Here is a 27,387-nt window from a genome sequence, read left to right as displayed (position 1 = left end):
CCAGTACTGATTGTGGAAGCTCATTGTGGTTTCTAATTTGATTTTTACTGACAGTTGATTAAAAGGTAATGAAAATGTTCGTTTACAAATCTTTGTTCCCTACAGTCTATTTACACTTCTGGTTTTGTCAAGAAATCTGTGACTTTATAATGTAAATTAATTTGTTCTCTTGTTCTTAATCCTTTCCAATTGGTGAGGTAGTTTTAAAATGTTGCTGGATAGGAACGGTGCCTCTGCAGCATCCCCGCCCAAACCAGACCCAGGTCCACTGCCACTGAGCCTGGCGGGCCTGCCCTTCTCTACAGCGTTTAATTGCTTAAAATGTATAGGTGTAATCATTGACAAGTGCTCTGCTCTCTAGCTTGAAGCTTTTTTGCTAGCCTGTGACTATAAAATCTTGTTTATATTTTGAAGCGTGCCTCTGCTATTCCAGTACTGAAAGTCCCCAGCCCCAGCTCTGACCATGCACAGTCCTGACCTGGAGTGCACCCTTCCTGTTACTTTAGTGCTGAAACGTCTACGAGCATTTGCAGTTCTCCTAATGCTCAATCCTGCCCTGCAGCACCCACTGCTATTCCAGTACTGATACGCACCCCTCCCAGATCTGCCAGTGCACCTCAATCCTGCCCTGCAGCACCCATTGCTATTCCAGTACTGATACGCACCCCTCCCAGATCTGCCAGTGCACCTCAATTCTGCCTTGCAGCACTCGCTGCTATTCCAGTACTGATACGCACCCCTCCCAGATCTGCCAGTGCACCTCAATCCTGCCCTGCAGCACCCATTGCTATTCCAGTACTGATACGCACCCCTCCCAGATCTGCCAGTGCACCTCAATCCTGCCCTGCAGCACCCATTGCTATTCCAGTACTGATACGCACCCCTCCCAGATCTGCCAGTGCACCTCAATCCTGCCCTGCAGCACCCATTGCTATTCGATCTGCCAGTGCACCTCAATTCTGCCCTGCAGCACTCGTTGCTATTCCAGTACTGATACGCACCCCTCCCAGATCTGCCAGTGCACCTCAATCCTGCCCTGCAGCACCCATTGCTATTCCAGTACTGATACGCACCCCTCCCAGATCTGCCAGTGCACCTCAATCCTGCCCTGCAGCACCCATTGCTATTCCAGTACTGATACGCACCCCTCCCAGATCTGCCAGTGCACCTCAATTCTGCCTTGCAGCACTCGCTGCTATTCCAGTACTGATAAGCACCCCTCCCAGATCTGCCAGTGCACCTCAATCCTGCCCTGCAGCACCCATTGCTATTCCAGTACTGATACGCACCCCTCCCAGATCTGCCAGTGCACCTCAATCCTGCCCTGCAGCACCCATTGCTATTCCAGTACTGATACGCACCCCTCCCAGATCTGCCAGTGCACTTCAATTCTGCCCTGCAGCACTCGCTGCTATTCCAGTACTGATACGCACCCCTCCCAGATCTGCCAGTGCACCTCAATTCTGCCCTGCAGCACTCGCTGCTATTCCAGTACTGATACGCACCCCTCCCAGATCTGCCAGTGCACCTCAATCCTGCCCTGCAGCACCCATTGCTATTCCAGTACAGATACGCACCCCTCCCAGATCTGCCAGTGCACCTCAATTCTGCCTTGCAGCACCCATTGCTATTCCAGTACTGATACACACCCCCCCAGATCTGCCAGTGCACCTGAATTCTGCCCTGCAGCACTCGCTGCTATTCCAGTACTGATACGCACCCCTCCCAGATCTGCCAGTGCACCTCAATCCTGCCTTGCAGCACCCATTGCTATTCCATTACTGATAAGCACCCCTCCCAGATCTGCCAATGCACCTCAGTTCTGCCTTGCAGCACCCACTGCTATTCCAGTACTGATACGCACCCCTCCCAGATCTGCCAGTGCACCTCAATCCTGCCCTGCAGCACCCATTGCTATTCCAGTACTGATACGCACCCCTCCCAGATCTGCCAGTGCACCTCAATTCTGCCTTGCAGCACTCGCTGCTATTCCAGTACTGATACGCACCCCTCCCAGATCTGCCAGTGCACCTCAATCCTGCCCTGCAGCACCCATTGCTATTCCAGTACTGATACGCACCCCTCCCAGATCTGCCAGTGCACCTCAATCCTGCCCTGCAGCACCCATTGCTATTCCAGTACTGATACGCACCCCTCCCAGATCTGCCAGTGCACCTCAATCCTGCCCTGCAGCACCCATTGCTATTCGATCTGCCAGTGCACCTCAATTCTGCCCTGCAGCACTCGTTGCTATTCCAGTACTGATACGCACCCCTCCCAGATCTGCCAGTGCACCTCAATCCTGCCCTGCAGCACCCACTGCTATTCCAGTACTGATACGCACCCCTCCCAGATCTGCCAGTGCACCTCAATCCTGCCCTGCAGCACCCATTGCTATTCCAGTACTGATACGCACCCCTCCCAGATCTGCCAGTGCACCTCAATTCTGCCTTGCAGCACTCGCTGCTATTCCAGTACTGATAAGCACCCCTCCCAGATCTGCCAGTGCACCTCAATCCTGCCCTGCAGCACCCATTGCTATTCCAGTACTGATACACACCCCTCCCAGATCTGCCAGTGCACCTCAATCCTGCCCTGCAGCACCCATTGCTATTCCAGTACTGATACGCACCCCTCCCAGATCTGCCAGTGCACTTCAATTCTGCCCTGCAGCACTCGCTGCTATTCCAGTACTGATACGCACCCCTCCCAGATCTGCCAGTGCACCTCAATTCTGCCCTGCAGCACTCGCTGCTATTCCAGTACTGATACGCACCCCTCCCAGATCTGCCAGTGCACCTCAATCCTGCCCTGCAGCACCCATTGCTATTCCAGTACAGATACGCACCCCTCCCAGATCTGCCAGTGCACCTCAATTCTGCCTTGCAGCACCCATTGCTATTCCAGTACTGATACACACCCCCCCAGATCTGCCAGTGCACCTGAATTCTGCCCTGCAGCACTCGCTGCTATTCCAGTACTGATACGCACCCCTCCCAGATCTGCCAGTGCACCTCAATCCTGCCTTGCAGCACCCATTGCTATTCCATTACTGATAAGCACCCCTCCCAGATCTGCCAATGCACCTCAGTTCTGCCTTGCAGCACCCACTGCTATTCCAGTACTGATACGCACCCCTCCCAGATCTGCCAGTGCACCTCAATCCTGCCTTGCAACACCCGCTGCTATGCCAGTACCAAGATACGCACCCCTCCAAGATCTGCCAGTGCACCTCAATCCTGCCTTGCAACACTCGCTGCTATGCCAGTACCAAGATATGCACCCCTCCCAGATCTGCCAGTGCACCTCAATCCTGCCTTGCAGCACTCGCTGCTATGCCAGTACCAAGATACGCACCCCTCCCAGATCTGCCAGTGCATCTCAATCCTGCCTTGCAGCACCCGCTCCTATGCCAGTACCAAGATACGCACCCCTCCAAGATCTGCCAGTGCACCTCAATCCTGCCTTGCAACACTCGCTGCTATGCCAGTACCAAGATACGCACCCCTCCCAGATCTGCCAGTGCACCTCAATCCTGCCTTGCAGCACTCGCTGCTATGCCAGTACCAAGATACGCACCCCTCCCAGATCTGCCAGTGCACCTCAATTCTGCCTTGCAGCACTCGCTGCTATGCCAGTACCAAGATACGCACACCTCCCAGATCTGCCAGTGCACCTCAATCCTGCCTTGCAGCACCCGCTGCTATGCCAGTACCAAGATACGCACCCCTCCCAGATCTGCCAGTGCACCTCAATCCTGCCTTGCAGCACCCGCTGCTATGCCAGTACCAAGATACGCACCTCTCCCAGATCTGCCAGTGCACCTCAATCCTGCCTTGCAACACTCGCTGCTATGCCAGTACCAAGATACGCACCCCTCCCAGATCTGCCAGTGCACCTCAATCCTGCCTTGCAGCACTCGCTGCTATGCCAGTACCAAGATACGCACCCCTCCCAGATCTGCCAGTGCACTTCAATTCTGCCTTGCAGCACTCGCTGCTATGCCAGTACCAAGATACGCACACCTCCCAGATCTGCCAGTGCACCTCAATCCTGCCTTGCAGCACCCGCTGCTATGCCAGTACCAAGATACGCACCCCTCCCAGATCTGCCAGTGCACCTCAATTCTGCCTTGCAGCACTCGCTGCTATGCCAGTACCAAGATACGCACACCTCCCAGATCTGCCAGTGCACCTCAATCCTGCCTTGCAGCACCCGCTGCTATGCCAGTACCAAGATACGCACCCCTCCCAGATCTGCCAGTGCACCTCAATCCTGCCTTGCAGCACCCGCTGCTATGCCAGTACCAAGATACGCACCTCTCCCAGATCTGCCAGTGCACCTCAATCCTGCCTTGCAGCACCCGCTGCTATGCCAGAACCAAGATACGCACCCCTCCCAGATCTGCCAGTGCACCTCAATCCTGCCCTGCAGCACCCGCTGCTATGCCAGTACCAAGATACGCACCTCTCCCAGATCTGCCAGTGCACCTCAATCCTGCCTTGCAGCACCCGCTATGCCAGTACCAAGATACGCACCTCTCCCAGATCTGCCAGTGCACCTCAATCCTGCCTTGCAGCACTCGCTGCTATGCCAGTACTGATATGCACCCCTCCCAGATCTGCCAGTGCACCTCAATCCTGCCTTGCAGCACTCGCTGCTATGCCAGTACAGATACGCACGTTGCTCTGGCGATGCACCTGAGTCCTGACTTGCAGCACTCGCTGCTATGCCAGTACAGATACGCACGTTGCTCTGGCGATGCACCTGAGTCCTGACTTGTAGCAGCCTTCTTAATCCTGGCAACGAGCCTTAGTCCTGGTCTTTAGCAACTCGCACTTCCTCTCACGTTCTCATCCCTTCGTTCCTTTGCCAGCGGGCTGTCTCTAGATGGCGCCAACTCCCGTCTGCCTGCACAGCCAAAGGTCCTAGGGTATATCTCGGTGAATCATTCACGGGGCACTCACCTGGGTTACTCAGCTGATCTTCCCAGGCACCTTTGCCCCCACAGCCTCCATCAGGCGAGTAATGGCTCGCGCACACCCTCCTTCGCTCACATTTCACCGACGTGCTCATGGCTGAGGGTGCCAGGCTGCCAGTGTCTTTTTACATGCTGCCAAATTTTGGGGAGGAATTTTTCGGTTTGGGCCACACCTTAGAACCAAACACATTATAACGTAATCCTGGCAGAGAGTTTGTGCTGTCGTGCAGCCCAGCCGGAAACATCATTATTTATTACAGGGATGGAAGTTGCTACCTGAGCCGTCTCCTCTCCTGATTCCTGGCTCCCTGCGGTACTGATTTCATGTGGATGTATTACAAATACCACAACGCACTGGGCTGAAATCTCAGCACTGAAACGGAGTCCATTGGCCAACGAGTCTTGATTTTGTTGGCGTACCCAGGTACAAGCACTGTTGTGACATTACAAAACAGTGCTGCCCAGAGACCCAGGGTCAAATAAGGAGGCTTGGCCAGTTCTGCCTGCTGAGTTTACATCCACGTGCATCGTGGTATGTTTTTTTTTTTAACTAAAAAGGACCGCACAGCACAGACCAATCAGTGGCGTCCATTGCCTATACTCTCTCAAAGCAAAATGCAACCTAGAAACGGCCCTCACCGAATGAGGAAGGGCAATACAGAAACAAGCATAGCCTGAATACCTACCCCTAAGCATTATTACCCTCCCATCTCAGTACTCCCACTCCCAGAAACATTTCCATGTTATCAGACATTGTCAAATTGTGTTTCAGCTTCACGGCCTTTTCTACGAAGGCAAGCTCATAACTTTCTTTATACCACACCTCCAGCTGATTTCCACAGCGTTGCAACGGTCTGCCTGCATGAATTAGCTGGTCCTCTAAGATCCCTCTCGGAGGTGATCAGCCAAGAGGCCTAATTCTGGTGAAAAGGAAAACCCTGTGCTGAGAATATCGGCCACCATAGGACACATGACCATTACATGGGGATGTGAAGGGGGATACAAGACAGTAAAACAGGGGCTCCCAATCTTTTAGGGAGCACAGACACCTTTTCAGTCCCTAAAGGTTTTGCAGACCCCCCCCCCTGCAAGCATCTCTTTCATTCTTCCATGCAGTTCAATGCCATACAGAAAACTGAGTGATAAGAACATAAGAAATTGCCATGCTGGGTCAGACCAAGGGTCCATCAAGCCCAGCATCCTGTTTCCAACAGAGGCCAAAAACCAGGCCACAAGAACCTGGCAATTACCCAAACACTAAGAAGATCCCATGCTACTGATGCAATTAATAGCAGTGGCTATTCCCTAAGTATAATTGATTAATAGCAGTTAATGGACTTCTCCTCCAAGAACCTAGCCAAACCTTTTTTTAAACACAGCTATACTAACTGCACTAACCACATCCTCTGGCAACAAATTCCAGAGTTTAATTGTGCGTTGAGTAAAAAAGAACTTTCTCCGATTACTTTTAAATGTGCCACATGCTAACTTCATGGAGTGCCCCCTAGTCTTTCTACTATCCGAAAGAGTAAATAACAGATTCACATTAACCCATTCTAGACCTCTCATGATCTTAAACACCTCTATCATATCCCCCCTCAGCCGTCTCTTCTCCAAGCTGATCAGCCCTAACCTCTTCAGCCTTTCCTCATAGGGGAGCTGTTCCATCCCCTTTATCATTTTGGTAGCCCTTCTCTGTACCTTCTCCATCGCAATTATATCTTTTTTGAGATGCGGCGACCAGAATTGTACGCAGTATTCAAGGTGTGGTCTCACCATGGAGCGATACAGAGGCATTATGACATTTTCCGTTCTATTAACCATTCCCTTCCTAATAATTCCTAACATTCTGTTTGCTTTTTTGACTGCTGCAGCACACTGAACTGACGATTTTAAAGTATTATCCACTATGACGCCTAGATCTCTTTCTTGGGTAGTAGCACCTAATATGGAACGTAACATCGTGTAACTACAGCAAGGTTATTTTTCCCTATATGCAACACCTTGCACTTGTCCACATTAAATTTCATCTGCCATTTGGATGCCCAATCTTCCAGTCTTGCAAGGTCCTCCTGTAATGTATCACAATCCGCTTCTGATTTAACTACTCTGAATAATTTTGTATCGTCTGCAAATTTGATAACCTCACTCGTCGTATTCCTTTCCAGATCATTTATATATATATTGCAAAGCTCCATCCAAGTACAGATCCCTGAGGCACTCCACTGCCCACTCCCCTCCACTGAGAAAATTGCCCATTTAATCCTACTCGCTGTTTCCTGCCTTTTAGCCAGTTTGCAATCCACAAAAGGACATCACCACCTATCCCATGACTTTTTACTTTTCCTAGAAGCCTCTCATGAGGAACTTTGTCAAACACCTTCTGAAAATCCAAGTACACTATATCTACCGGTTCACCTTTATCCACATGTTTATTAACTCCTTCAAAAAAGTGAAGCAGATTTGTGAGGCAAGACTTGCCCTGGGTAAAGCCATGCTGACTTTGTTCCATTAAACCATGTCTTTCTATATGTTCTGTGATTTTGATGTTCAGAACACTTTCCACTATTTTTCCTGGCACTGAAGTGCTTATGATTTAAAATATGCCTTCTGTGCATAGGTTTGCTCCTAATTTTAACAGGTTACTCAGACAAACCTACTTTGTGTATTTTCTATTGGTATATCTGGGAAGTTTTGAGTTCTGCTCACCCTAAGATTTCTCAAGATTGGGGGGTGGAGAGAGAACAGGTACTGATTATTATTCAATGGTCACTTAAAATTAATTACTGAGTATTAAGTGACCCCTACCTCTCCTCTGACTGTCACAGAGGCTACATGGTATGCAAAGTATGGGGAGCTCAGCTATCTGAGTGTGCAGGACTCCAGGCACTTCCCTGTTTCTGCCCCTAGAAACCTTTACCATGGGCCCCTGCAATCCTCGTGCACAGGGCCGGTGCAAGGGTCTGTAGCACCCTAGGCAGACCAATGTAACACCACCCTCCACCCAACTCACCCACCCTGAGCTGAAAGTGCCCCTCTTACAGTGGTAGATGTATAGTTATGGTCTCTCTCCAAGAAACAGACATGCGCTGCAGCCTCTGGTTTGAAAATACGGAGTACACGTGTAAATGTTGGCCCCGCCCCCTTTTCTGGTGCATGCATGGGTATATACGTGTGTAAATCGCGGCTAATTAAAATCCGTGTGGCTTGCACGCAGCCCACATATGTGTCTATACGGGCCTTTTTGTGCCAGCAGTTCTTTTAAAATTGACCTCACAGTCTATTTTCTGCTCTCTCTTTTATTTTCCATGGACAAAGGGCCCACACACAAAGCATTTGCAAAGGTCCAGAAACACTTGGTACCCATGCACTCTCTCTTTGAAACTTGGTGCATAGTTTCAGGTAAAAGAGTACCTGTGGAATCTGTACCAAGTAAAGAGTTTAAAATTGCCCCACAATGCAGTGCAGGTCCCCTCCAGAGCTGCATGTGCAATATCAGGATGCCATGACTGCAACACGTGCTCTGTGCATGCAGACAGCAGCCTTGGTGAATCCCCTTCCAGAGGTGCATGTATGATGCCAGCATGCAGTGACTGAAACATATGTCATGTGCATGCAGACAGCAACCATGGTGAATCCCCTTCAGAGCTGCACATGTGATGCCAACATGCAGTAACTGCAATGCACGTTTTGTGCATGCAGTCAGCAGCCATGGAGAAACTGCTCCATAGCTGCATTTGTGATGCCAGCATGCAGTGCCTGCAGTGTATGCTCTGTATATGCTGCAAGCAGAATGCAGCCATGCATTTCTGCAGGGGCTGTGCTATGGAAGGGTCTTCTATCAACCTTCCATCGAAAGCAGCACCCCCCAGGTCCTGGAACACTCAGCTAAGAAATGCTCTCCTTGTGTGTTATAGGAGAATTACAGCTTGCACTTTGAGAGCATCTTCTATTCAGCAGGATCCTAGTGCACGTTATATGCACTGCCCTTGAGAATCCTATACACAGCACATGATGATAACTGGAGGAGAAAGAAGATACAGACAAAAATCAAGGACAGAGCTGAGAACTGAGGTGAGTTGGAGAGAAGATATGACTTGTGCAGGTTCACACAGAAGCAGTGGCAGAGCTGGGATTGAACTTCACGAATCCCACCCAGCTGTCTGACTCCTCCATCTGCTTTCTGGTAGAAAGACAGCCCAACAGGATAGAGGCGTGGCAGCCTGCCTGTCTCTCCATGCCTCCAGGCACAAGCACTGAAGAACCCGGGCTTCCTTGATTCAGAGAGGCAGTGGTGATTTTTCTGCCAGGTCACCTCCCAGGAATGGAATCTTCTGGATTCGCTTTCTTTCGTCCTTTGAGAAAAGAGTAGAGGGTATGGGCTGCTGCTGAACATAAGAACATAAGAAATTGCCATGCTGGGTCAGACCAAGGGTCCATCAAGCCCAGCATCCTGTTTCCAACAGAGGCCAAAACCAGGCCACAAGAACCTGGCAATTACCCAAACACTAAGAAGATCCCATGCTACTGATGCAATTAATAGCAGTGGCTATTCCCTAAGTATAATTGATTAATAGCCATTAATGGACTTCTCCAAACCTTTTTTGAACCCAGCTACACTAACTGCACTAACCACATCCTCTGGCAACAAATTCCAGAGCTTTATTGTGCATTGAGTGAAAAAGAATTTTCTCCGATTAGTCTTAAATGTGCTACTTGCTAACTTCATGGAATGCCCCCTAGTCCTTCTATTATTCAAAAGTGTAAATAACCAAGTCACATCTACTCGTTCAAGACCTCTCATGATCTTAAAGACCTCTATCATATCCCCCCTCAGCCGTCTCTTCTCCAAGCTGAACAGCCCTAACCTCTTCAGCCTTTCCTCATAGAGGAGCTGTTCCATCCCCTTTATCATTTTGGTTGCCCTTCTCTGTACCTTCTCCATTGCAATTATATCTTTTTTGAGATGCGGCGACCAGAATTGTACACAGTATTCAAGGTGCGGTCTCACCATGGAGCGATACAGAGGCATTATGACATTTTCCATTCTATTAACCTTATGAAAAAAGCAGCAATGGAAATAATACACCAGGCCCTAGAACACTAATACACCACCTAATGGGATAACTGAACAAGCCAGATGCGACAAATCCCTACAGAGAAACTCCACGCTAGCAGCAATACTGCATCTCAGTCACACCCTTACCTAATACAGAAATAAGGGACTACAAATTAGAAACAAAAACCGGAATAGAAAGCAGACTTTAAACAGTGGAAAGCTAAACAGCAGAAATCAAAATTACAAGAAATGGCATATTCCAATTGCTAAAATCTCAAAATATATTTTTACCTTTGTTGCCTGATCTTTTTATTTTTTTAATCAGTTGGTTTTGGGCTTTTTTCCCCACTTGTCAATCTTTTCCTAATTCTCTCTAGGGTCACTCTTCTCTTTATGTTTCTTCTCTCTCCCTCTCCCTCAGAGACTCCCTTACACACACACACACCAGGCTCCCATGATTCTTTGACACACAAACACCCACACTCACGCTCATACATAAAATGCTAAGCATGCAAAATGTAACTCTTTCCATGAAAAGCAAGGACATACAGGGGCTGAGCGGCAAAAACATACATCAATACCAGAGCCTAATAGAAGGCCTGCTTGAACAACCAGGTTTTTAATAGGCGTTTTGAAAGTTTTTAATCTCTCTGCTAGGTGCATCTCCTCTGGGAAAGAGGTTCCATGTATCAGGCTGCCATGATTCTTTCACACTCGCCACACTCTGGCTACCATTCTCACCTACACTCATCCGGCCTCACCGCCAAACCCCTTCTTCCCCTGCCGCGGAGATGGGCTCCCGCCAATGCTTCTCTGGCAGGCTCTCTTTGCCACCAGGCGGGATGGGCTTCCCTGGCAGCCACAGGCCTCCTCTTCTGCTGCCGGGTGGGATGGGCGCCCCCGGCAGCCATCTCTTCTTTGGGCAGGATGAGAGCCCCTGCCCCCTTGGAGCTCCTACAGCCTGGCGCCCAGGGACCTTGCTCCCCCTGTCCCCCCTCACTACGCCACGGGGGGGCAAGGCTAGCAAGGTAATCCTAGTAGGCCTGGAGGCCGCAAGGTAAAAAACAGGAAAACCCAGGAGGCCCCAGAGCAAGGCAAGAGGCAAAGAGAGGCCTCACGGCAAGGCAGCTCCCAATGGCCGACCGCCCTGGTCAGTGAGCCGTGGACTGAATCTCTCAGCCTAGGATTCCTGCTCTATGGTTCCCCTTCACTTTATCTTCTTTTTTTTTAAATAAACTTAATTTACAAGAACCAAAGTGCACTTCCCTGAACAGCTGCTGGCAGGAGGCAAAGAAGAGGCAGCCAGTCCCCTGGATATCTAGGCCTCCAGAAGCAGCAGCTACGGCAGACAGGTCGCCTGGCTCAACTCGAGGGATGGCCCACAAGGGAACCTAGCACCTCGGGGAGAATCCAACCTCTAAGTGAAAAAAAAAAAAATAAATCTTCACTATCTCTCAAAATTTAACTTTCAGTTAAAAATGCAGGTTTGCATCTCTATCTGCTGGAGACAGAGAAATACTGAGGGGCTGCAGCTGGCACCTCTACCATCTGCTGGAGACAGAGAAATACTGAGGGACTGCAGCTGGCACCTCTACCATCTGCTGGAGACAGAGAAATACTGAGGGGCTGCAGCTGGCACCTCTACCATCTGCTGGAGACAGAGAAATACTGAGGGACTGCAGCTGGCACCTCTACCATCCGCTGGAGACAGAGAAATACTGAGGGACTGCAGCTGGCACCTCTACCATCTGCTGGAGACAGAGAAATACTGAGGGGCTGCAGCTGGCACGCTCGGATAAGTAGCAGGGCCTCAAAGTTTTGTTCTCTGCCTCCATCTGCTGGTAGAGATGCAAAACTCACTTGTCTGGAGCAGGAATTTACTATTTTAAACTTTCTGCTAATGTTTTCAGCACCCAGCCCAGAGAGCTATCATATCCCGCCTCAGCCGTCTCTTCTCCAAGCTGAAAAGTCCTAACCTCTTCAGCCTTTCCTCATAGGGGAGCTGTTCCATCCTCTTTATCATTTTGGTTGCCCTTCTCTGACCTTCTCCATCGCAATGATATCTTTTTTGAGATGCGGCGACCAGAATTGTACACAGTATTCAAGGTGCAGTCTCCCAGATCTGCAGGCCCTAATGGTGGAGGAGGGCTTGAATAAGGTTGCTGTTACAGAGACCTGGCTCAATGAGTCTCATAATTGGGCTATGGCCATCTGGAGCTATAACTTGTTAAGGATGGACAGAGGACAGAAAAGGGGGAGGGGTAGCTCTTTATCTCATAATCAATATCCAGGTAAATGAAAAGCAAGGGATTTGGGTAGGAAAGAAGCACTATGCGCTATCCTAAAAAAAAAAAAAAAGATGGTTCTTCCATTTACACTGGTGTAGTCTACAGGCCTCCCACTCAGACAGAAAAACTGGACAGAGATCTGGTCAAAGACATCCAGAAGGTGGGAAAGAAGGGAGAAATGTTGCTCATTGGAGATTCGAATCTGCCAGATGTGGCGTGGAGTATCTTCAAGAAGTAGAGAGATAGTGGATGACATTCATAGGGCTCTGCTGAAACCAATGGTGATGGAAGCCACCAGGGAGGGAGCGATGCGTTACTTAGTACTTCAAAACAGGGATAATATTGTCTCTAATGTCGGAATAGGTGCTCACCTGAGCACCAATGACCATCAGTCAGATGAGGAGGATTTAAATATGTATACCCTGGCAGAGAGGAAATGCAAGGGAGATGGTACAGATCTTTAGATAACTGAAGTCCATTACCTGCTATTAAGTTCACTTAGAGAATAGCCACTGCCATTAGCAATGGTTACATGGAATAGACTTAGTTTTTGGGTACTTGCCAGGTTCTTATGGCCTGGATTGGCCACTGTTGGAAACAGGATGCTGGGCTTGATGGACCCTTGGTCTGACCCAGTATGGCATTTTCTTATGTTCTTAAGAAAGGTTTCAATGATGCACAAACTTCAAACCTTTTCTGTTGGAAAGAAATCAGTAGGACTAGGGGGTCACAAAATGAAACTTCAGGGGGGACAACTCAGAACCAACACCAGAAAATATTTCTTCACAGAGAGGGTGCTGGATGCCTGGAGTGCCCGACCAGAGAAGGTGGTAAAAACGAAAACAGTCAAAGAATTCAAAGGTGCATGGGATAAACACTGCGGATCCCTAAAGGCTTGAGGATGGAAATGAGGAAATGAGTGCATGGGGGTGACTTGCTGGAGCGGCAGTTACTACCCTTAACCAATAAGCCTTCATACTGTTGATGCAACTCCAGCATTGCTCTCCACTTCAACAGCAGGGGGGAAAGGGAAGTTGGAGTCAGACAACAACCAATCAGGAGCCGTGACTTCTACGGTCTGGGAAACTGATAAGCACGGGGGTAACCTGCACGGAGCAGCAATTAGTTCAATAGATCCCTGGAAATGAGTGGTCTCGCAAGACTGGAAAACAGTGATTGTGATTCTGCTTCACAAGAGAGGAGGCTGGAAACCACAGGCCGGTTACCCTCACCTCGATGCTGGGAAAATTAATGGAGACTCTGCTGAAGGAAAGGATAATAATTATCTACAATCCGGTGGGTTGCTGGCTTCGAGGCAGCATGGATTCACCAGGAGAAGGTTCTCAGACAAATCAGATTTTTTTATTGGGTGACTAGAGAATTGGAGCAAGGAAGATCACTCAATGTGATTTATTTAGATTTCAGCAAAGCTTTTGATACAGTCCCGCATAGGAGGCTCATTAATAAGTGAGATGCGTGAGAGTGGATTACAAAGTGGTTGACTGAATGGAGAGAGACAGCGAGTAATGGTTACTCTGAAGAAAGAAGAGCGTGAAGTGGAGTGCCTCAGGGATGAGGTTTGGGACTGGTTCTGTTCAACATCTTCATGAGCAACATTGCGAAGGGGTCCTTCACAAATCTCTCACCCTGATACACAAGTCCATCCATAACTATTTTCATCTTGACCTTGAATTTCCCCTCAAACTCCATACATCCAACAGACCGATTAGAGAAATCCACAAAGGAGAGTTACAACCCCCTCCAACCAAAACCATTCGCCTAGTTTCGACCAGGGTCCGAGCCTTTTCTCTAGCAGGTCCAAACATTTGGAATAGCCTTCCTGCAGAACTCAGGTTGGAATCATGCCTACTAACTTTTAAAAAAAAACTTAAGACTTGGCTGTTCCGACTAGCCTTCTTGGATCCTTCAGACACACAATAATCTACCATCCTACTCACGAGCCATGGAACCATGCCTTCTTTGTGAGATGCTTCTTATCCAATACCTCCACAATTAAACTATCTTATGACTTTTGATTTTAAGTTATGGCCCTACTCGGGCCTTTTTTACTCTATTTACTTCCAAAGCTGTAAAGCCTCCAAGTTTATAGTCCTTGTTCAATGTAACTTTCTTGCTCTCTTTCTGATTATAACTTATTGTTCTGTTTTTTGTTACAAGTTTCTATCCCTCGTTCGATGTAAACCGATCTGATATGGTATTCAACCATGAAGCTCGGTATAGAAAAATGTGAAATAAATAAATAAATAAATAAAAGGAAAAATGTGTCTTTTTGCAAATGATACTAAGATTTGCAACAGAGCGGTCACGCCTGAAAAAGCAGAGTATGAAAAGAGTTGTGAAGAGCTTAAAGAATGAAAATGATTTAGCAGCTGGGATTCAATGCCAAGAAGTGCAAATTCATGCATCTGAGGGGCAGTTACTCAAAAGAACTGCATGCGATGATGGGGGCGAAAGTCTAATGTGCATGGACCCGGAGATGGACCTTCGGGTGATAATGTTTGGCAATCTGAAGGCAGTAAAGCAAGGTAACAAGGTGGTAGCCAAAGCCAGAAGGAAGCTGGACAGCATAGACATGGAAATCATCAGCAAGATAAAGGAGGTGATAATGGCCTTGCACAGGATCTCGGTGAGGCCTCACTTGGAGGACTGTGTTAATTTCTGGAAGCCATAAATAGGAGACAGGATGGAAGCAGTTCAGAGGAGGGCGACCAAAATGATATGGCTTCTATATCAGAAAACCTAGGAGGCGAGACTGAAGGATCTAACTATGTATCCCAGGGAGGAGAGGAGGTGCAGGGGAGCTATGATACAGACCTTCAGATCCCTGAAAGGTATTAATGATGTATAAACATCAAATCTCTTCTATTGGAAAGGAAACTGTACAACTAAGGTTCAAGACATGAAACTCCAAGAAGGATGACGCAGAAGCAACATCGAGAAATATATCACAGAGAAGGCAGAGATGCCTGGAAGAGGTGGTGATGACGAGAGCAGTAAGGGGTGAATTTTAAAAGCACTGCTCGAGTTAAGAAGCCCATATACGCTAATCGAGGTGTATTTTAAAAGCCTCAAATTACAGGCATATATGTGCATGCGTGAGAAAAAAAAAGGGGGCGGAGTTGAGGTGTGCCAAGGGCATTCCAGGGTGGGACCCAGATTTACAAGCATAAATCCAAATTTTAAATTCAGTGGCCTCAGCATGTGGTGGGCTATTAGCCCTGCATGTTTACTTCTGCTCGATGAGGTGAAAGTCTGCATCAATCCCTGATTAGGCCTAAAATGACTGGGTGAGAGGTCTGGGTTAACTGGGGGGAGAGTAAGCGGAAGAACCAGAGGGGATTAGATGACCTCACAGACCGGACGAACTAGTGGACTCATTGGTAAAACTGGGAATGTCCTTCACGCGAGCAGGTTTAAAAATCCACTTGCCTGCGTGTGATAAAGCCAACAAAGTTGTAAGGAAGATAAGTGAAATATGTTTGCTTGAGTAACCGCTTAAAATTAGGAGCACACATATACGCGGCGGGCGTATTTTAAATCCTATGCAGGCAACTGGGTGCACAATTTAAAATTCCAGTGCATGGATGCCGGTGGCAGGAGGAATTTGGACTTACATCCCAAGTATCAGCCTGACTCATAGGTCAGATCACACTCCCTTCCAACCCTTCAGCCCCTCCTCTGTTTTATCTGGGACTTTTATTGCCTCTGGCAGTTAAGTCAGGCTACCCTGTCCTTCACCACACTAGCAGCTAAGTATTAGAAAAGATCTCTGTAACGCAAGCCAGGAAGAGAAATGAAAGTGCAATGAGGAAGAGAGGCAGTCACAAGACAAATGTTTGTAAAGCTTTTATTTTAGCCATGGCTGGGAACATCACTCGCACTCAGTTTTTGCTAAAAAAAAAAGGGGGTCCCAAACTCTGGCTCGAGGCCTGCAATTAGGCCTGGTTTTCAGCCAGGCTATCTACAGTAAGCGCTCATAAGATGTATTTCCATATGGCGGCTCTAGTTTATGGTCAGTTTTGGCGGTTTTGTGACCCTGAAAACCAAACCTGTTTGCAGCCTGAAAGAACTGGAGTTTCAGCCCGGCATTCTCCTACCCCTGTGGCTCAGATATCCCGCCAAGTCCGTCACTCTTTACAGCGTTTAAGAAGAATACGGAGACAGAAAAAATCTCTCTTAGTCCCTGAAGAAGACGGGATAAGTCGAAACGCTGTCGGTGTCGGGCCGACGGCTCCACTCTCGCAAAAATAGAAGGTTTATATCAGGAAGAAGATTTCCTCTGAAGTATAAGTTAAGTAAATGACAACCTTTAGAGATGGAGAGCGGGTAAGAGAGAGTTTTTACAAGGCTTTGGATAAGCAGAATCACTAATGAGAATTAAAAGGAACACACTGCATTAAAATGGAAAGGAAAAATTAACACATTGAAAAACGGTATTAATAAACATAAGGTTATCACCAACATATGGGAAAACCTATTTAGCCATACTGGACATTCATGTACAAGATAAAATGTAGTGTCCTCTGATTGTTGGTATTTGTGACTCTTACGAGTTGGCCAAGCAGAAGCAGAAGTACTGCAGAAATATGGGGAAGCCTAAAGTCACTAAGGATCTGACTTACTAAGGTTTATTCCCCATTCTGTGTCTAGGGGGGAAAAAGCTTAGTAAATAAGGCCGTAAAAATGCTGACTGTCGTCACCTCAAGCAGCAGGGGCCTGATCTGGGAATGGAAGCTTTGAGAGAAGAAACCAGGAAATCGCAGTCCGGCTGGGGAATATTATTTAATGGTGGCTCACACAACTAGGGTTGTCAACTGGAAGGCTGAACCGTCCTGGCTTTACCCCATCAGAATTGCAGGTCCAGAGACGTAGTGGCGCAAACCCAGACCTGGTTCATCGGCTTCAGGTGACCCCTACGCACAACTGAAGAGGTCGATACAGAGAGCAGGACGCAGTATCACGCCGTCAGCCATAGACAGTGAGCTGGGAGGGGTGAGAAAGGGCGAGCAGGATGAGGAGACTTTTTGTGCACCATAATACGGCCCAAACAAAGAGGGAAATCCGAAACATAATCCGTCCATAGATGGAGCCGCGACCAAGCCTACCTGTCCGATGCCTGGACGGTGTTTGACAGGTCCGAGCTGAGAGCTTACGATTATATCCCCCTCTATGAGTATTAACTCATCGGCTATGCCCTTGGAATTATCTGGGGTAGGAGCCGCGCACCCCTGTCGAAGGCACAGACAATCCCTCCTGGGATCATTCACAACAACAAAAACTAAACAGAGCTAAGGAGGGGGTCATTTACCACCCCTCATGACCTCCTGCCCCTTCCTCCAGCAAACCACATTACCTTTTATGAATGTGCGGTGGCCAGGGGCGTCCAGCGCCGGCAGATTCCAGCATGGGATGGACAAAAGTGCCTCTCTCTTGGCCTCTGACCTGTGTCCTGATGCTTGTCACTGATTGGCTGCCTGCCTGCCAGCCCGCAGCAGCAGATGATTGGCTGCACTGTGGTAGAAAGAGACGAGCGTTGTTTGATGTGGCGAAGGCTCTGTTAAAAAGAGGTGAATTAAAAACATCTTTCATTTAATTATAAAAGTTTAAAAAAAGGTGACAGTTTTATGTGACACAACAGCCTGCATTCAAAGATTTCATTCTGTATTGTAAAACAAGAGGCTAAAGTGCCTTCAGCATCAAAACCATTTATTAAAGAGCCTGGAGTATATCATCACAATTATCTGGGACCAAAATCATTGTTTATTTTTGCTTTTCAATTAAAAAAAAAGGTGTCCATTGGCTTTTAATCTGGTTAGCGATGTAAGCAGATGCACGCTGAAAGAATTCCCCGGACTCTCCACAGTTTGTGTGGAATTAAGCAAATGGAACCAGGACAGATTAGCTTAGCTAACGTGGGAGTGCCAGAAGCAGTGAGGCACAGAGCAACATACATCTTATTTATAAAAAAAAGTAGAACAAACAGGAAGTGAAAGCTGGCTCCTCATACGCGGGATATGTGACTTCTGTCTTGCAGAAGGGATATGTGACTTCTGTCTTGCAGAACGTACCAGGTTTGCCATAAGTTCCCCCGGCTTGTTCCCAAATTTGAATAGGAGAGTTTCCCCTCTTCCAAGAGCATATTGAGCTCGGAAATTTAGTAAAGTATTTAGCCGGCCCAAACACTCTCTACCTAACGAAAGCTGGAAGGCAGGTAATAAGGAAAAGAGGTTGTGCATGGCGACTTCCTGATGAGAACCAGATAGCACAGAGCCATGATAGTAGAGGGTTTAATTAATCTTGGTCAACACTAATTCTCTATTTTCCAATAGTAAAGTAGCATTGATCTGTGAGTGTCAGGTACATTTTTAATTAAAGTTGCAAGGAAGATGGGATTTAAGTAAATAAATGGCAAGGAAGGGCCCAGAATGTTAAAGGTGTTACAACACAACACAGTCAGATGCTAACCCAAGGGTACTCATGAGCCTGGCTTCAGGATATCCATAATGAGTATGCAATGAGCATTACTGCATACAATGGAAGCAGTGCATGCAAATGTATCTCATGCATAAGTTCATTGAGGATATCCTGAAAAACAGACCTGGGGTGGCTCTCCAGCACTGTAGTTGGCTACCCCTATGCTAATCCCACTCCTCCTCCTCCAAAGAAGACGGATTGGCAGGACCTGCTCCACCCTCCCAGCCCTGTAAGGAAGATAAGTTTCGATTTACTGAAATGAGGAACAGGAAGTGAAAGCGGCTCCTCGGACTGCAGTGCGTTCTGTGCTTCTCTAATTCTTATTTTCGGGAGCTGCACAATCAAAGCAAGCAGCGTTTTTCTGAGGAGACAGTGGGGGAAAGAAAGCCTGCACCTAAGATCCCGGAGCGAGTGAGACGTCCCCCGGGAGAGCCTGCTCTGGGCAGCCGGGTCAGGTAAGACGAGAGAGAGAGAGAGGAGCAGGGACTGCCACAGAAGGCATGAGAGAGAGAGAGAGAGGAGCAGGGACTGCCACAGAAGGCATGAGAGACTTCAAGCTTCCAGAAATCGTATTAGCACGACAGTGTGTGCATGTGCTGCCAGATTCAGCAAGGCCTTTCCCCATGGAATCAGAATGAGGGCAATGCCTTAGGGTGGAGTAACCTAGTGCAGTTGTGCACACACTTTCCGTGCACAGACTTTACTGTTTATGCATCAAGGAGTTTTGCACACACACAAAAAAAATGTGCAGCCAGGCTAGCCCCTCTCATGCAACCCCGTACTAATGATGGCATTGGCTATCGCCCCCCGCAAGTGCAGAGAGCTGCGCTGGCTTACCTCGTGTTTTCTTAGTGCTGGAAACAACCGGACCCAGGTGGGGTGAAGTGTCCAGGGCCGAAGCCGGAGTTCTGGTGCTGGGACCTGTAGCTGTGCATGAATCATGATCTGATGCACGTTAAATGGTGAAGTTTGAAAGCTAGAGAAGCCCACAAAATCAGGAGCTGTGCGTGCATCTAGCACCTGCGCGAGTCCACCCGATTTTATAAGCAGCCCGCATGCACGCTCAAGCACCCATGCGCGAATATCTTGCACGGGGGAGGGCAGGGAATGGGTGTTCTGAGGCGGGGCCAAGAGATATGCGCACAGGCCCGGGCATGCGGCCAGGTCCATTTCAGTGCTAAGCTCCTTCTGCTGAGGAGGAGGAGTAAACCTAAATAAAATGATTTCCAGCCATTTATGAGGTGCTTGAGGGGGTCTGAGTTAACTGGGGGGCTGCAGGATCTAGCTGTAGCATGGGCAAACTGGTGGCTGAACTGGTGAAACTGGGCATGGGCTGTGCGTGCACCTGTTGTACAATTCCCCACTTGCACGGCTCAAAGCTGACATTTCCCAGATGAGCACATTCGATGCCCCTGGTGCAGGCGCCAGGGCTGTTTTATAACTTGCTCGCGTAGGTGCGCGCAGGATAGAAAATTGCAGCCCGTGCACACCCGCGTATGTTTTAAAGTTCCCATCTAAGCCTTTTCTTTAGAAGGACTTTTGGGTCTGGGCGCATTAGCATCGCCTGAGCTTACTGCATCAGGAGTTAAAAGCAGTTTTCCTGTGCGTGTGCTGAACCTCAGCGCGGTGGCAATGCTCGGGTTATTATAGGGAAGTATCTACAGGACCCAAATATGTAATTCTCATTCACAAAAGACGGAATATACATTAAAAAAAAAAAGTGGTAAAAAGAAAGCATTTCAAACCACAGAAGAGGAATAAAGGCAGTTCCTGGGTTCCAGTGATGTTCTGTATTGTCCCTGGTCAGACTACATTTTTGGCCCGGTCACAGATCTATTTTGCTGCTGTTTTGCCTGTTTTCCAGTATGATAGGGAATTTTCCTGCTCATTTCTTTGTGGGAAGGTTTAGATTTTATTTTTTTCTGTCACGCTTTGAGAAATGTGCATCTCTGATACCTTTCTATTTTGCACAGTACAGAAGGAAATGCATTTCTGTTTCTATTTCTGCACTGTCGGATTGTTTCTTGGGGGTTCCAGTTCTGGTTTTATCTGCCTTCTAGTTTGTGGTCTCTTATTCTGTATTTGGCGAGGGTCTGTCTGCGTTCTGCATATGCAGCTGACGTAAGGGATTCTGCTAGCATTAGGTTCTCCATAGGGATCTGTAGTCAGAGAGAAAGGGTGAGAGACAGGAGTTAGCAACTGTAACAGCAAGAAAAACTCCATCTACTACCAATACTTTATAAAGTAATACAAAACCTGCAATAAAAAGCACTTTCAGCACTTAGGTGGCAAATCTACCATTACAAAACAGCCCCAGCTCTTAGGAATACAACAATAACTGTCCCTATGGAAAACGTTACATTAAATATTGCACTGTGCCCTAGAACACCGATATGCTTCCTATTGGGGGGGGGGGGGGGGGGAATAGAACAAGCTGGACTGTGATAGATCCCTACACAGAAACTACAGGTTAGCAGAATCCCTCACCTCTGTCACGCATGCAGAACCTGACCAAATACAGAGTAAGTAACCTGCAATTAACTGGAAACCCCAAGCAGCCGGACTCTGCATGCAGTGCAACACCAGAGAAATAGGAACAAATGTGTTTTCTCCTGTACCATGAAAAATGTAAAAATATCAGAGATGCACCTTTCCCAAAGCTGACAGAGAAAATTAAAGACGTCCATTAAAAGAACGAGCAGAAACAGCAGCTCCACCATTAAAATATGTTGAATCCTATCACCAGGCCAACTGACCGGCACCAGAATCCTGGAGTGGTTTTTATTTTTCATTTATATTTGGATTTCTTTCTTTCTTTTTTTTTTTCCACTATTCCATGTATAAATGTTGGCAACACTTGTACAAATTGTCAGAGAATGAGACAGAGTGAACGACAGGCAGAAAGAGACGCGGACTGACCGACGAGGAAAACGCCCGATAGGAGAGCGAGGCAAAGGAAGTAAAACGTAGAAAGTGAAAGCAGCTCATCTTTGTGGTCATTTTCGTCCTTGACTTTGTTTCTCTGCGCTGAGATGCAAGGACCGGAGCCAGGGAGCGTGGATGGCTGAGTGAATGCAGGTGGGGGAGCGCGCACTGTGTGCCCTGAGCTTTCCGAGTGTCTTGGGCAGCAGGTTCCCGGGAGAGGAGCACGGCGGAGATGGATCGCTTAAACCTGTACCACGAGGCCTCCGTGAACGCTGTGGGGAATGACTTCGGCGAGGCTGGGGCAGGAGTGGCAGATGGGACGCCGGTCCTGGATGGTGCCGAGGCCCAGGTGAGTGCCCCTTCCCTCGCCTCTGCTGCTGGTTGCGGCATTGGCTGGGATTCAGTGCGTTTCCCACGCTGATGCTCTTGCCCGGTTAAATCTGGTAATGTTACAGGGATGTGTGGTGTCTTGGAAACAAGATGGTGGTGACACGTGTAACTTGTACCTCGGTGTCATTGTATCTCATGCACCCTCCAAGGACCGCTGGCCTGCCAGACACCATCCTCTCCTCCCTAACGGCTGTATGCTGCCATCTCCATGCGTGCCGATAAGCACGGGGCATGTGCGCTTTTGCCACTTAAGAAGACCCTGCGGCAGGAATGGCTCTGGTGGTGCCGGCTGATGATGTCTCTTAAGGCCAGCCATCCCGTTCTCTGGCACCTCGGCAGCGGGTCTCCTGCTCTGCAGTTCATGTTGCCAAGCCTGCCTCGTCCTTGCCTCATCCAACCTGTCTCGCCCAGCCTTGCCTTATCCAGCCTGTTCAAGCCTTGCCTCTCCCCATCTAGCCTTGCCCTGCCTCTGCACTTGCCCAATCTCTGTTGTCTCTCTCTGTCCACCTGTCTTGTCCCTGTTCTCTGTATCCTGGTTCATCTGGTCTTATCCATCTTGTCTTGTCATGTCTCTCCGTGCCATGTCTGTCTTGGCCTGATTCTCTAGTTCTGACATCAGCTATAGATCTTGGCAATCCCCCTGCTTGCCGCCTTGACCTAGCCTTAGCCTGGAACCTTGACTACCTCCTGTCTGTTGCCAGCCCCGACTCTTGGCCTGTCTCTGGACTCCTTCGACCACCTAATCCTGCCGGCGCTAGAACCTAAGGGCTCATCCCGCTGGGGAGGCAGCTGGTACAGGTGAAGCTCCAGCTTGGCCCACTTCAAAGCGCGTTCTCCCACAGTCTGCGTAGGCCTTGTGGGGTCGCCCATGAGGCAGCGCCAACTGTGATGCAGCACTAAGTGTTCACACTCACATCACTCCTTACACAACCATATATCTGTTATACTTTGCCTGCGCTACAATTCTCTATTATATGTAAATAGTATTGTCTCCTATTCTCCCCAGTTCTAGTCCCATTAGAGTTTGATATACTTGTCTGCTATTGAATCATCTGTTGTAAGTCCCTAATGGATTGATGCATATCTTTTATAATCTTCTTGTAACACGCTTTGATGATGACGATGATGATGATGGCTTGGTGGGTCTGTTCTGATTGAGGGCGTGAGGAGAGAGACTGTAACTGGCTGTGGGTCTGTTATGTGCCCAGTCAGCATCATCAGAGGATGGATGAATCCCTGCCCAGGGATTTTTTCTTGGAGAAAACCAAAATGACTTAAGATAAGACTTCCGTTAATTGCAAGTCCAAGATGATGTCTCTTCCCATAAAAACTGGTCTACCACTTCATTGGAGGGGTTCAGAGGTGTTTCCGGGCCTGCCAGACTCACTTCCATGACTACAAGATCATCAGGAAGTGCTTGTCAGTCCTTGAAAAGGGCACCACTGCTGGCCCCTTCGCTGGCATCCTCGCTGGATCTTCACTCCCTTCCGAACCACTTATTTAGAGTCTCCATCTGGATTTTGTTTGTTGGCTGTGATAATGAAGAATTCTATTGCTGTAATTGGGACTTTATGTGTAGCCCTCGACCAATAGATTATCGAATAGATTGCGGGATCAGTCTTTGCTATTTGATGTGCCTTCACCAAGTGAAGCGGGAATTGTGAGCTCAGTCATGCCTTTATAGATATATAAATAAATAAATGCTCGTTTGGTGGGTAATACGTTTGAGATGATATTTACTTTAATTTTAGAACAGAGCTTAGATTTATTTTTAATAAGTGAGTCATGGCATTCGGAAGCTGATACCTTCTCTTTGAACCAACTTTACCCTCCTGATTACTCCTATTTTCATCATGCTAGAAGTGGCTGTAGGAGGGTGGGTTGTATTTATTTTTTTTATTCTACTTTATCTGAAAGCTTGCTCCTCATAGGTTAAGTGCTGGAGGTGAAAATCTAGTGGTGCAATATGGACCCTGGCCCATTGGCCTGATTTATCATCTGCCTGAATGGAATAGAATGTCGGTTGACACCTTGTTAGAATTTTGTTCTTCCTTATCATTTCGCTTTCACTGGTTGCTGTTGATAGGAGTTTTTAACATTGAGATTGACCAGCCTCATTCTATTGGACATGTCTTTATGACTACTGTTGCTACCATTTGGTCTGACAGTGGCCCATCCAACATATATACTTTAGACCTTTTCTTACTTCCTACAGTTTTTATGGGAAGAAACATTATCTTGGACTTGCAATTAACGAAAGTCTTTGACCAGATCATTTTCTTAAGTCATTTTGTTTTATTGCAAGACTGGTTCTTTCATCCCAATTTAAGTCAGATTTTGAGCAGCAGATTTGGAGTGAGATTGATCTTGACAAGTTCAGTTTAGAATGAGAGCGGGTAAAGGACCAGATAGTTGAGAGTTCAGCTACGGAGATGGCAGGCTCCTTTACTAAATTGTTATCTTCCTGCTCTGAACCTTGGGTTTGGCTCCAGCTCTGGGCTCACACCGTCTTAAATTTCGAGCAGCCTTTTAACGTTGATCCATAAAAATGGTAATAATGTCACTCCCATGCTTGCTGGACCCACCGTGCTCCTGCATATGTTTTCTTTCCAGATTGACAATTTTCTTGATCCCAACCAAGACTACAATGAGGAAGAAGAAGAGCGGAAATACTTCCGTCGCAAGCGCCTTGCCATCGTCAAGAATGTCGTCTCGGCCAGCGTGGGAGGCATGCTGACCTACGGCGTGTACCTGGGTATGTTCCCAAGGGATCTGCACTGCTCTCTCGCTTCTGAGCTGAGGGTGGGCCCTCCATGGCCTTGTGGTTGAAATTTACAACCTACACGATATCTTGGGAAGGGCTAAATGCCCCATTGGGTGCACAATGATGTAATGACCATGGCTAAAGCAGGAAGATTAAGCCTTCTGCTGGAAAAAAAAAAAAAAGAGACTGAGACTGGGGGAACAGAGATATCTGGAGCAAAATGATTTTCTTATTCTCTCTCGTATGGTGTCTCTTGCCAATATATCTGTAAGTTTCTCTTTGAGGTTACTTTATTTTATTTAGATTTTTATATTCCATTTTTTGCACTTTTTTTCCAGCACTTTATTGCAATGAAAAGAGAATAAATATTCAGCAGGATCTCTCTCCCCCTCTCTGTATCTCATTTCCTGTGTGGTGCTCGCGTGCCGTCTCAGGCCCCAGTGTAATAAGGTGCGTTAGCATTAGTTGTGTGCCCGTTTCTGTGGCTTGAACTCGACTCCCGATTTAACAAGGAGTTTAGTACATGAAGTATGTGCACGCAGATTAGCTCTCCTACATGCAAATCCTATGTTAATCAAGGCATTTGCTATTACTCCTCAGTGCAGAGAGGTGCGCTGGTTGAACTCCGATTTTCTTAATGCTGGAACTGTAATGCCTGGGAAGAAGAGGAGTAAAGTTTCTGGGACTGGTGTTAGTCTATGAAGGCTGAACCTAGAATTCATGTTGCGGGGGTTCTGGACTCTGGATCTTTGTGTACAGGATACGAGTTATACGTAAAGCACGCATAAAACACATTTTATGCAGAAAACATGGTTTAGGTTCCTAAAACATGTTTTATGCAGGCTGAGTATGTCTTTGTGCTCACATTTTTGAGTTTGCAGGGTTTTTTTAATTGTCGATGCAGTCGCATACCATTCACTCTTTTTAGCTCGTGAATAAAGAAAATGCGGGCTGAAGTTCACGGCACATTTTGTTTTAATCGCGTCTTATTACACTGGGGTCTCTGTGGGCTGCATCAGGCCCTGAAGCTCTGCCACTCCTCCTGCACGGCCCCCATTCACAGGCACAATTTTCCAGGTTCTCCAAGGCATTATCTGCAAGGGACTCTGTAAAGAGCTGGGATCTGATCAGTTTTCCATCTGCATCTTAGGTTAGGTTGACAAATGTTTGGTGGGTGAATCTGGGACACTTGTTCCCGTAGTTACCGGTAGTGAGTGAGCAGTTAATTCACTTGCCTGGGTGGGAAGGTGAAAGATCCTGTCCCATCATCCCCAGTTCCTCATCACTCTCTACCCTTGGTTCTAGTACCTCTCCTTCAGTCATTACCCTTATATTACTATTACTACTTATTTTTAGAGCACTACTTGATGTATGCAGTGCTGTTTTGTTCCTTCAGTCCTCCCCACTGAGCTCTGCAGCTCCCCTCCCTCTGGGTTGTAGGCCTCTGCACCTACTGCTATGCAGCTGCAGTCATCATCCTCTCTGCCCTGGTGGACTTCCCTCTGCTGCTGCTTCCACCGGAGTCTTCTGTTGCTGTTCCTTGTCACTGCTGGGCCAGGCCCCTTCTTCTGCCGCCATGGTCCAGTTGCTACTTCTCTGTCGTCAGGACTAGGCCTCTTTTCCTCCTTCTGATGCCATGGTTCTTCTATTGCCACTGCTGCTCTTGGTGTCTAATTCTGCTCCTGCAGCCCTGCTTCCGCCCTCACTGGCGGGCCAGGCCACATCTTCCTGTTTCTGCTACTGCCAAAATCGGGCCTCCTGTTCCAGCCACCAAGCTGGGCCGGGCCAGGTCTTCCTCCTGTTTCATTTTACTTTATTTCATTTATTAAAATTTGATAAACTGCCTTGTAAAAAAAACATGTTATCCAGGCGGCTGCGTAATAAAACGCACACAATTATTCAAATAAAAGAGACACCCGTAACTAATCAGAAAACAGTAACTAAACACATAAATAAATAAAGCTGCCCAATATCAACTGAACTCTAAATCAAAATCATCATAAGAAATGCAGTCTAAATCCGAATCCCCCAAAGGCCTGGAAGAAAAGCCCTGCTTGTTCCTACCGGCCGAGCTGTGCCTTTTCACCCTGTGGAGCTGGGCTGGGCCCCCTGCTCCCGCTGCTGGGGTGGGCCCCCTGCTCCCGCTGCTGGGCTGGGCCCCCTGCTCCCGCTGCTGGGGTGGGCCCCCTGCTGCCGCTGCTGGGGTGGGCTGGGCTCTGCTGCCAGACCCTCCAGGCCTCCTCCACACGGCCCTCGTCCCTGAGGGCTGCACCGTTCATAGCAGCACCGGCTTTGCTGACCTCCTGTGTGAATAAGGGAGGGGGAGCAGGAGAAGGAGCAGTGTGGCAGTTTTGGGGTGTTTTTTCTGTTCTCTACAATTTTGGGCCCCTGCCTGAAACTCAAGGAGAGCCACTGTCCTTGCCAGCTCCTTCACGGGTCTGGAAGGGGAAGTTTTTGGAAGAGGAAAGGAATTGTGTGAGTTTTT

The 27,387-nt window shown here is 48.0% G+C and overlaps 2 protein-coding genes across 3 annotated transcripts in view; one reads left to right on the top strand and one right to left on the bottom strand.

Moving 5' to 3' along the window:
• Positions 1-19,858, bottom strand: part of ALDH3B1 (aldehyde dehydrogenase 3 family member B1) — a 54,932-nt gene extending 35,074 nt beyond the window's left edge. The window contains exons 1-2 of one of the 2 annotated variants that reach the window (XM_029575485.1): positions 19,661-19,858; positions 17,703-17,903 (exon numbers count right to left, since the gene is read on the bottom strand). The gene's annotated coding sequence lies outside the window, so the exon portion shown is untranslated. Of the gene's footprint in view, positions 1-4,967; positions 5,100-17,702; positions 17,904-19,660 lie in introns of those variants that run through there. The other variant, XM_029575486.1, reaches the window with a different exon arrangement.
• The window catches only part of UNC93B1 (unc-93 homolog B1, TLR signaling regulator), a 28,551-nt gene continuing 20,231 nt past the window's right edge, over positions 19,068-27,387 (top strand). Inside the window, 3 exon segments of the mRNA XM_029575482.1 lie at positions 19,068-19,278; positions 21,697-22,097; positions 24,752-24,893. Of these exon segments, the coding sequence (XP_029431342.1) occupies positions 21,981-22,097; positions 24,752-24,893 (259 nt within the window). The 5' untranslated portion in view covers positions 19,068-19,278; positions 21,697-21,980.

The sequence above is a fragment of the Rhinatrema bivittatum genome, chromosome 13 (assembly GCF_901001135.1).
Source record: "Rhinatrema bivittatum chromosome 13, aRhiBiv1.1, whole genome shotgun sequence".
Classification (NCBI taxonomy): domain Eukaryota; kingdom Metazoa; phylum Chordata; class Amphibia; order Gymnophiona; family Rhinatrematidae; genus Rhinatrema; species Rhinatrema bivittatum.
This window is presented reverse-complemented; position numbering and strand designations above follow the sequence as displayed.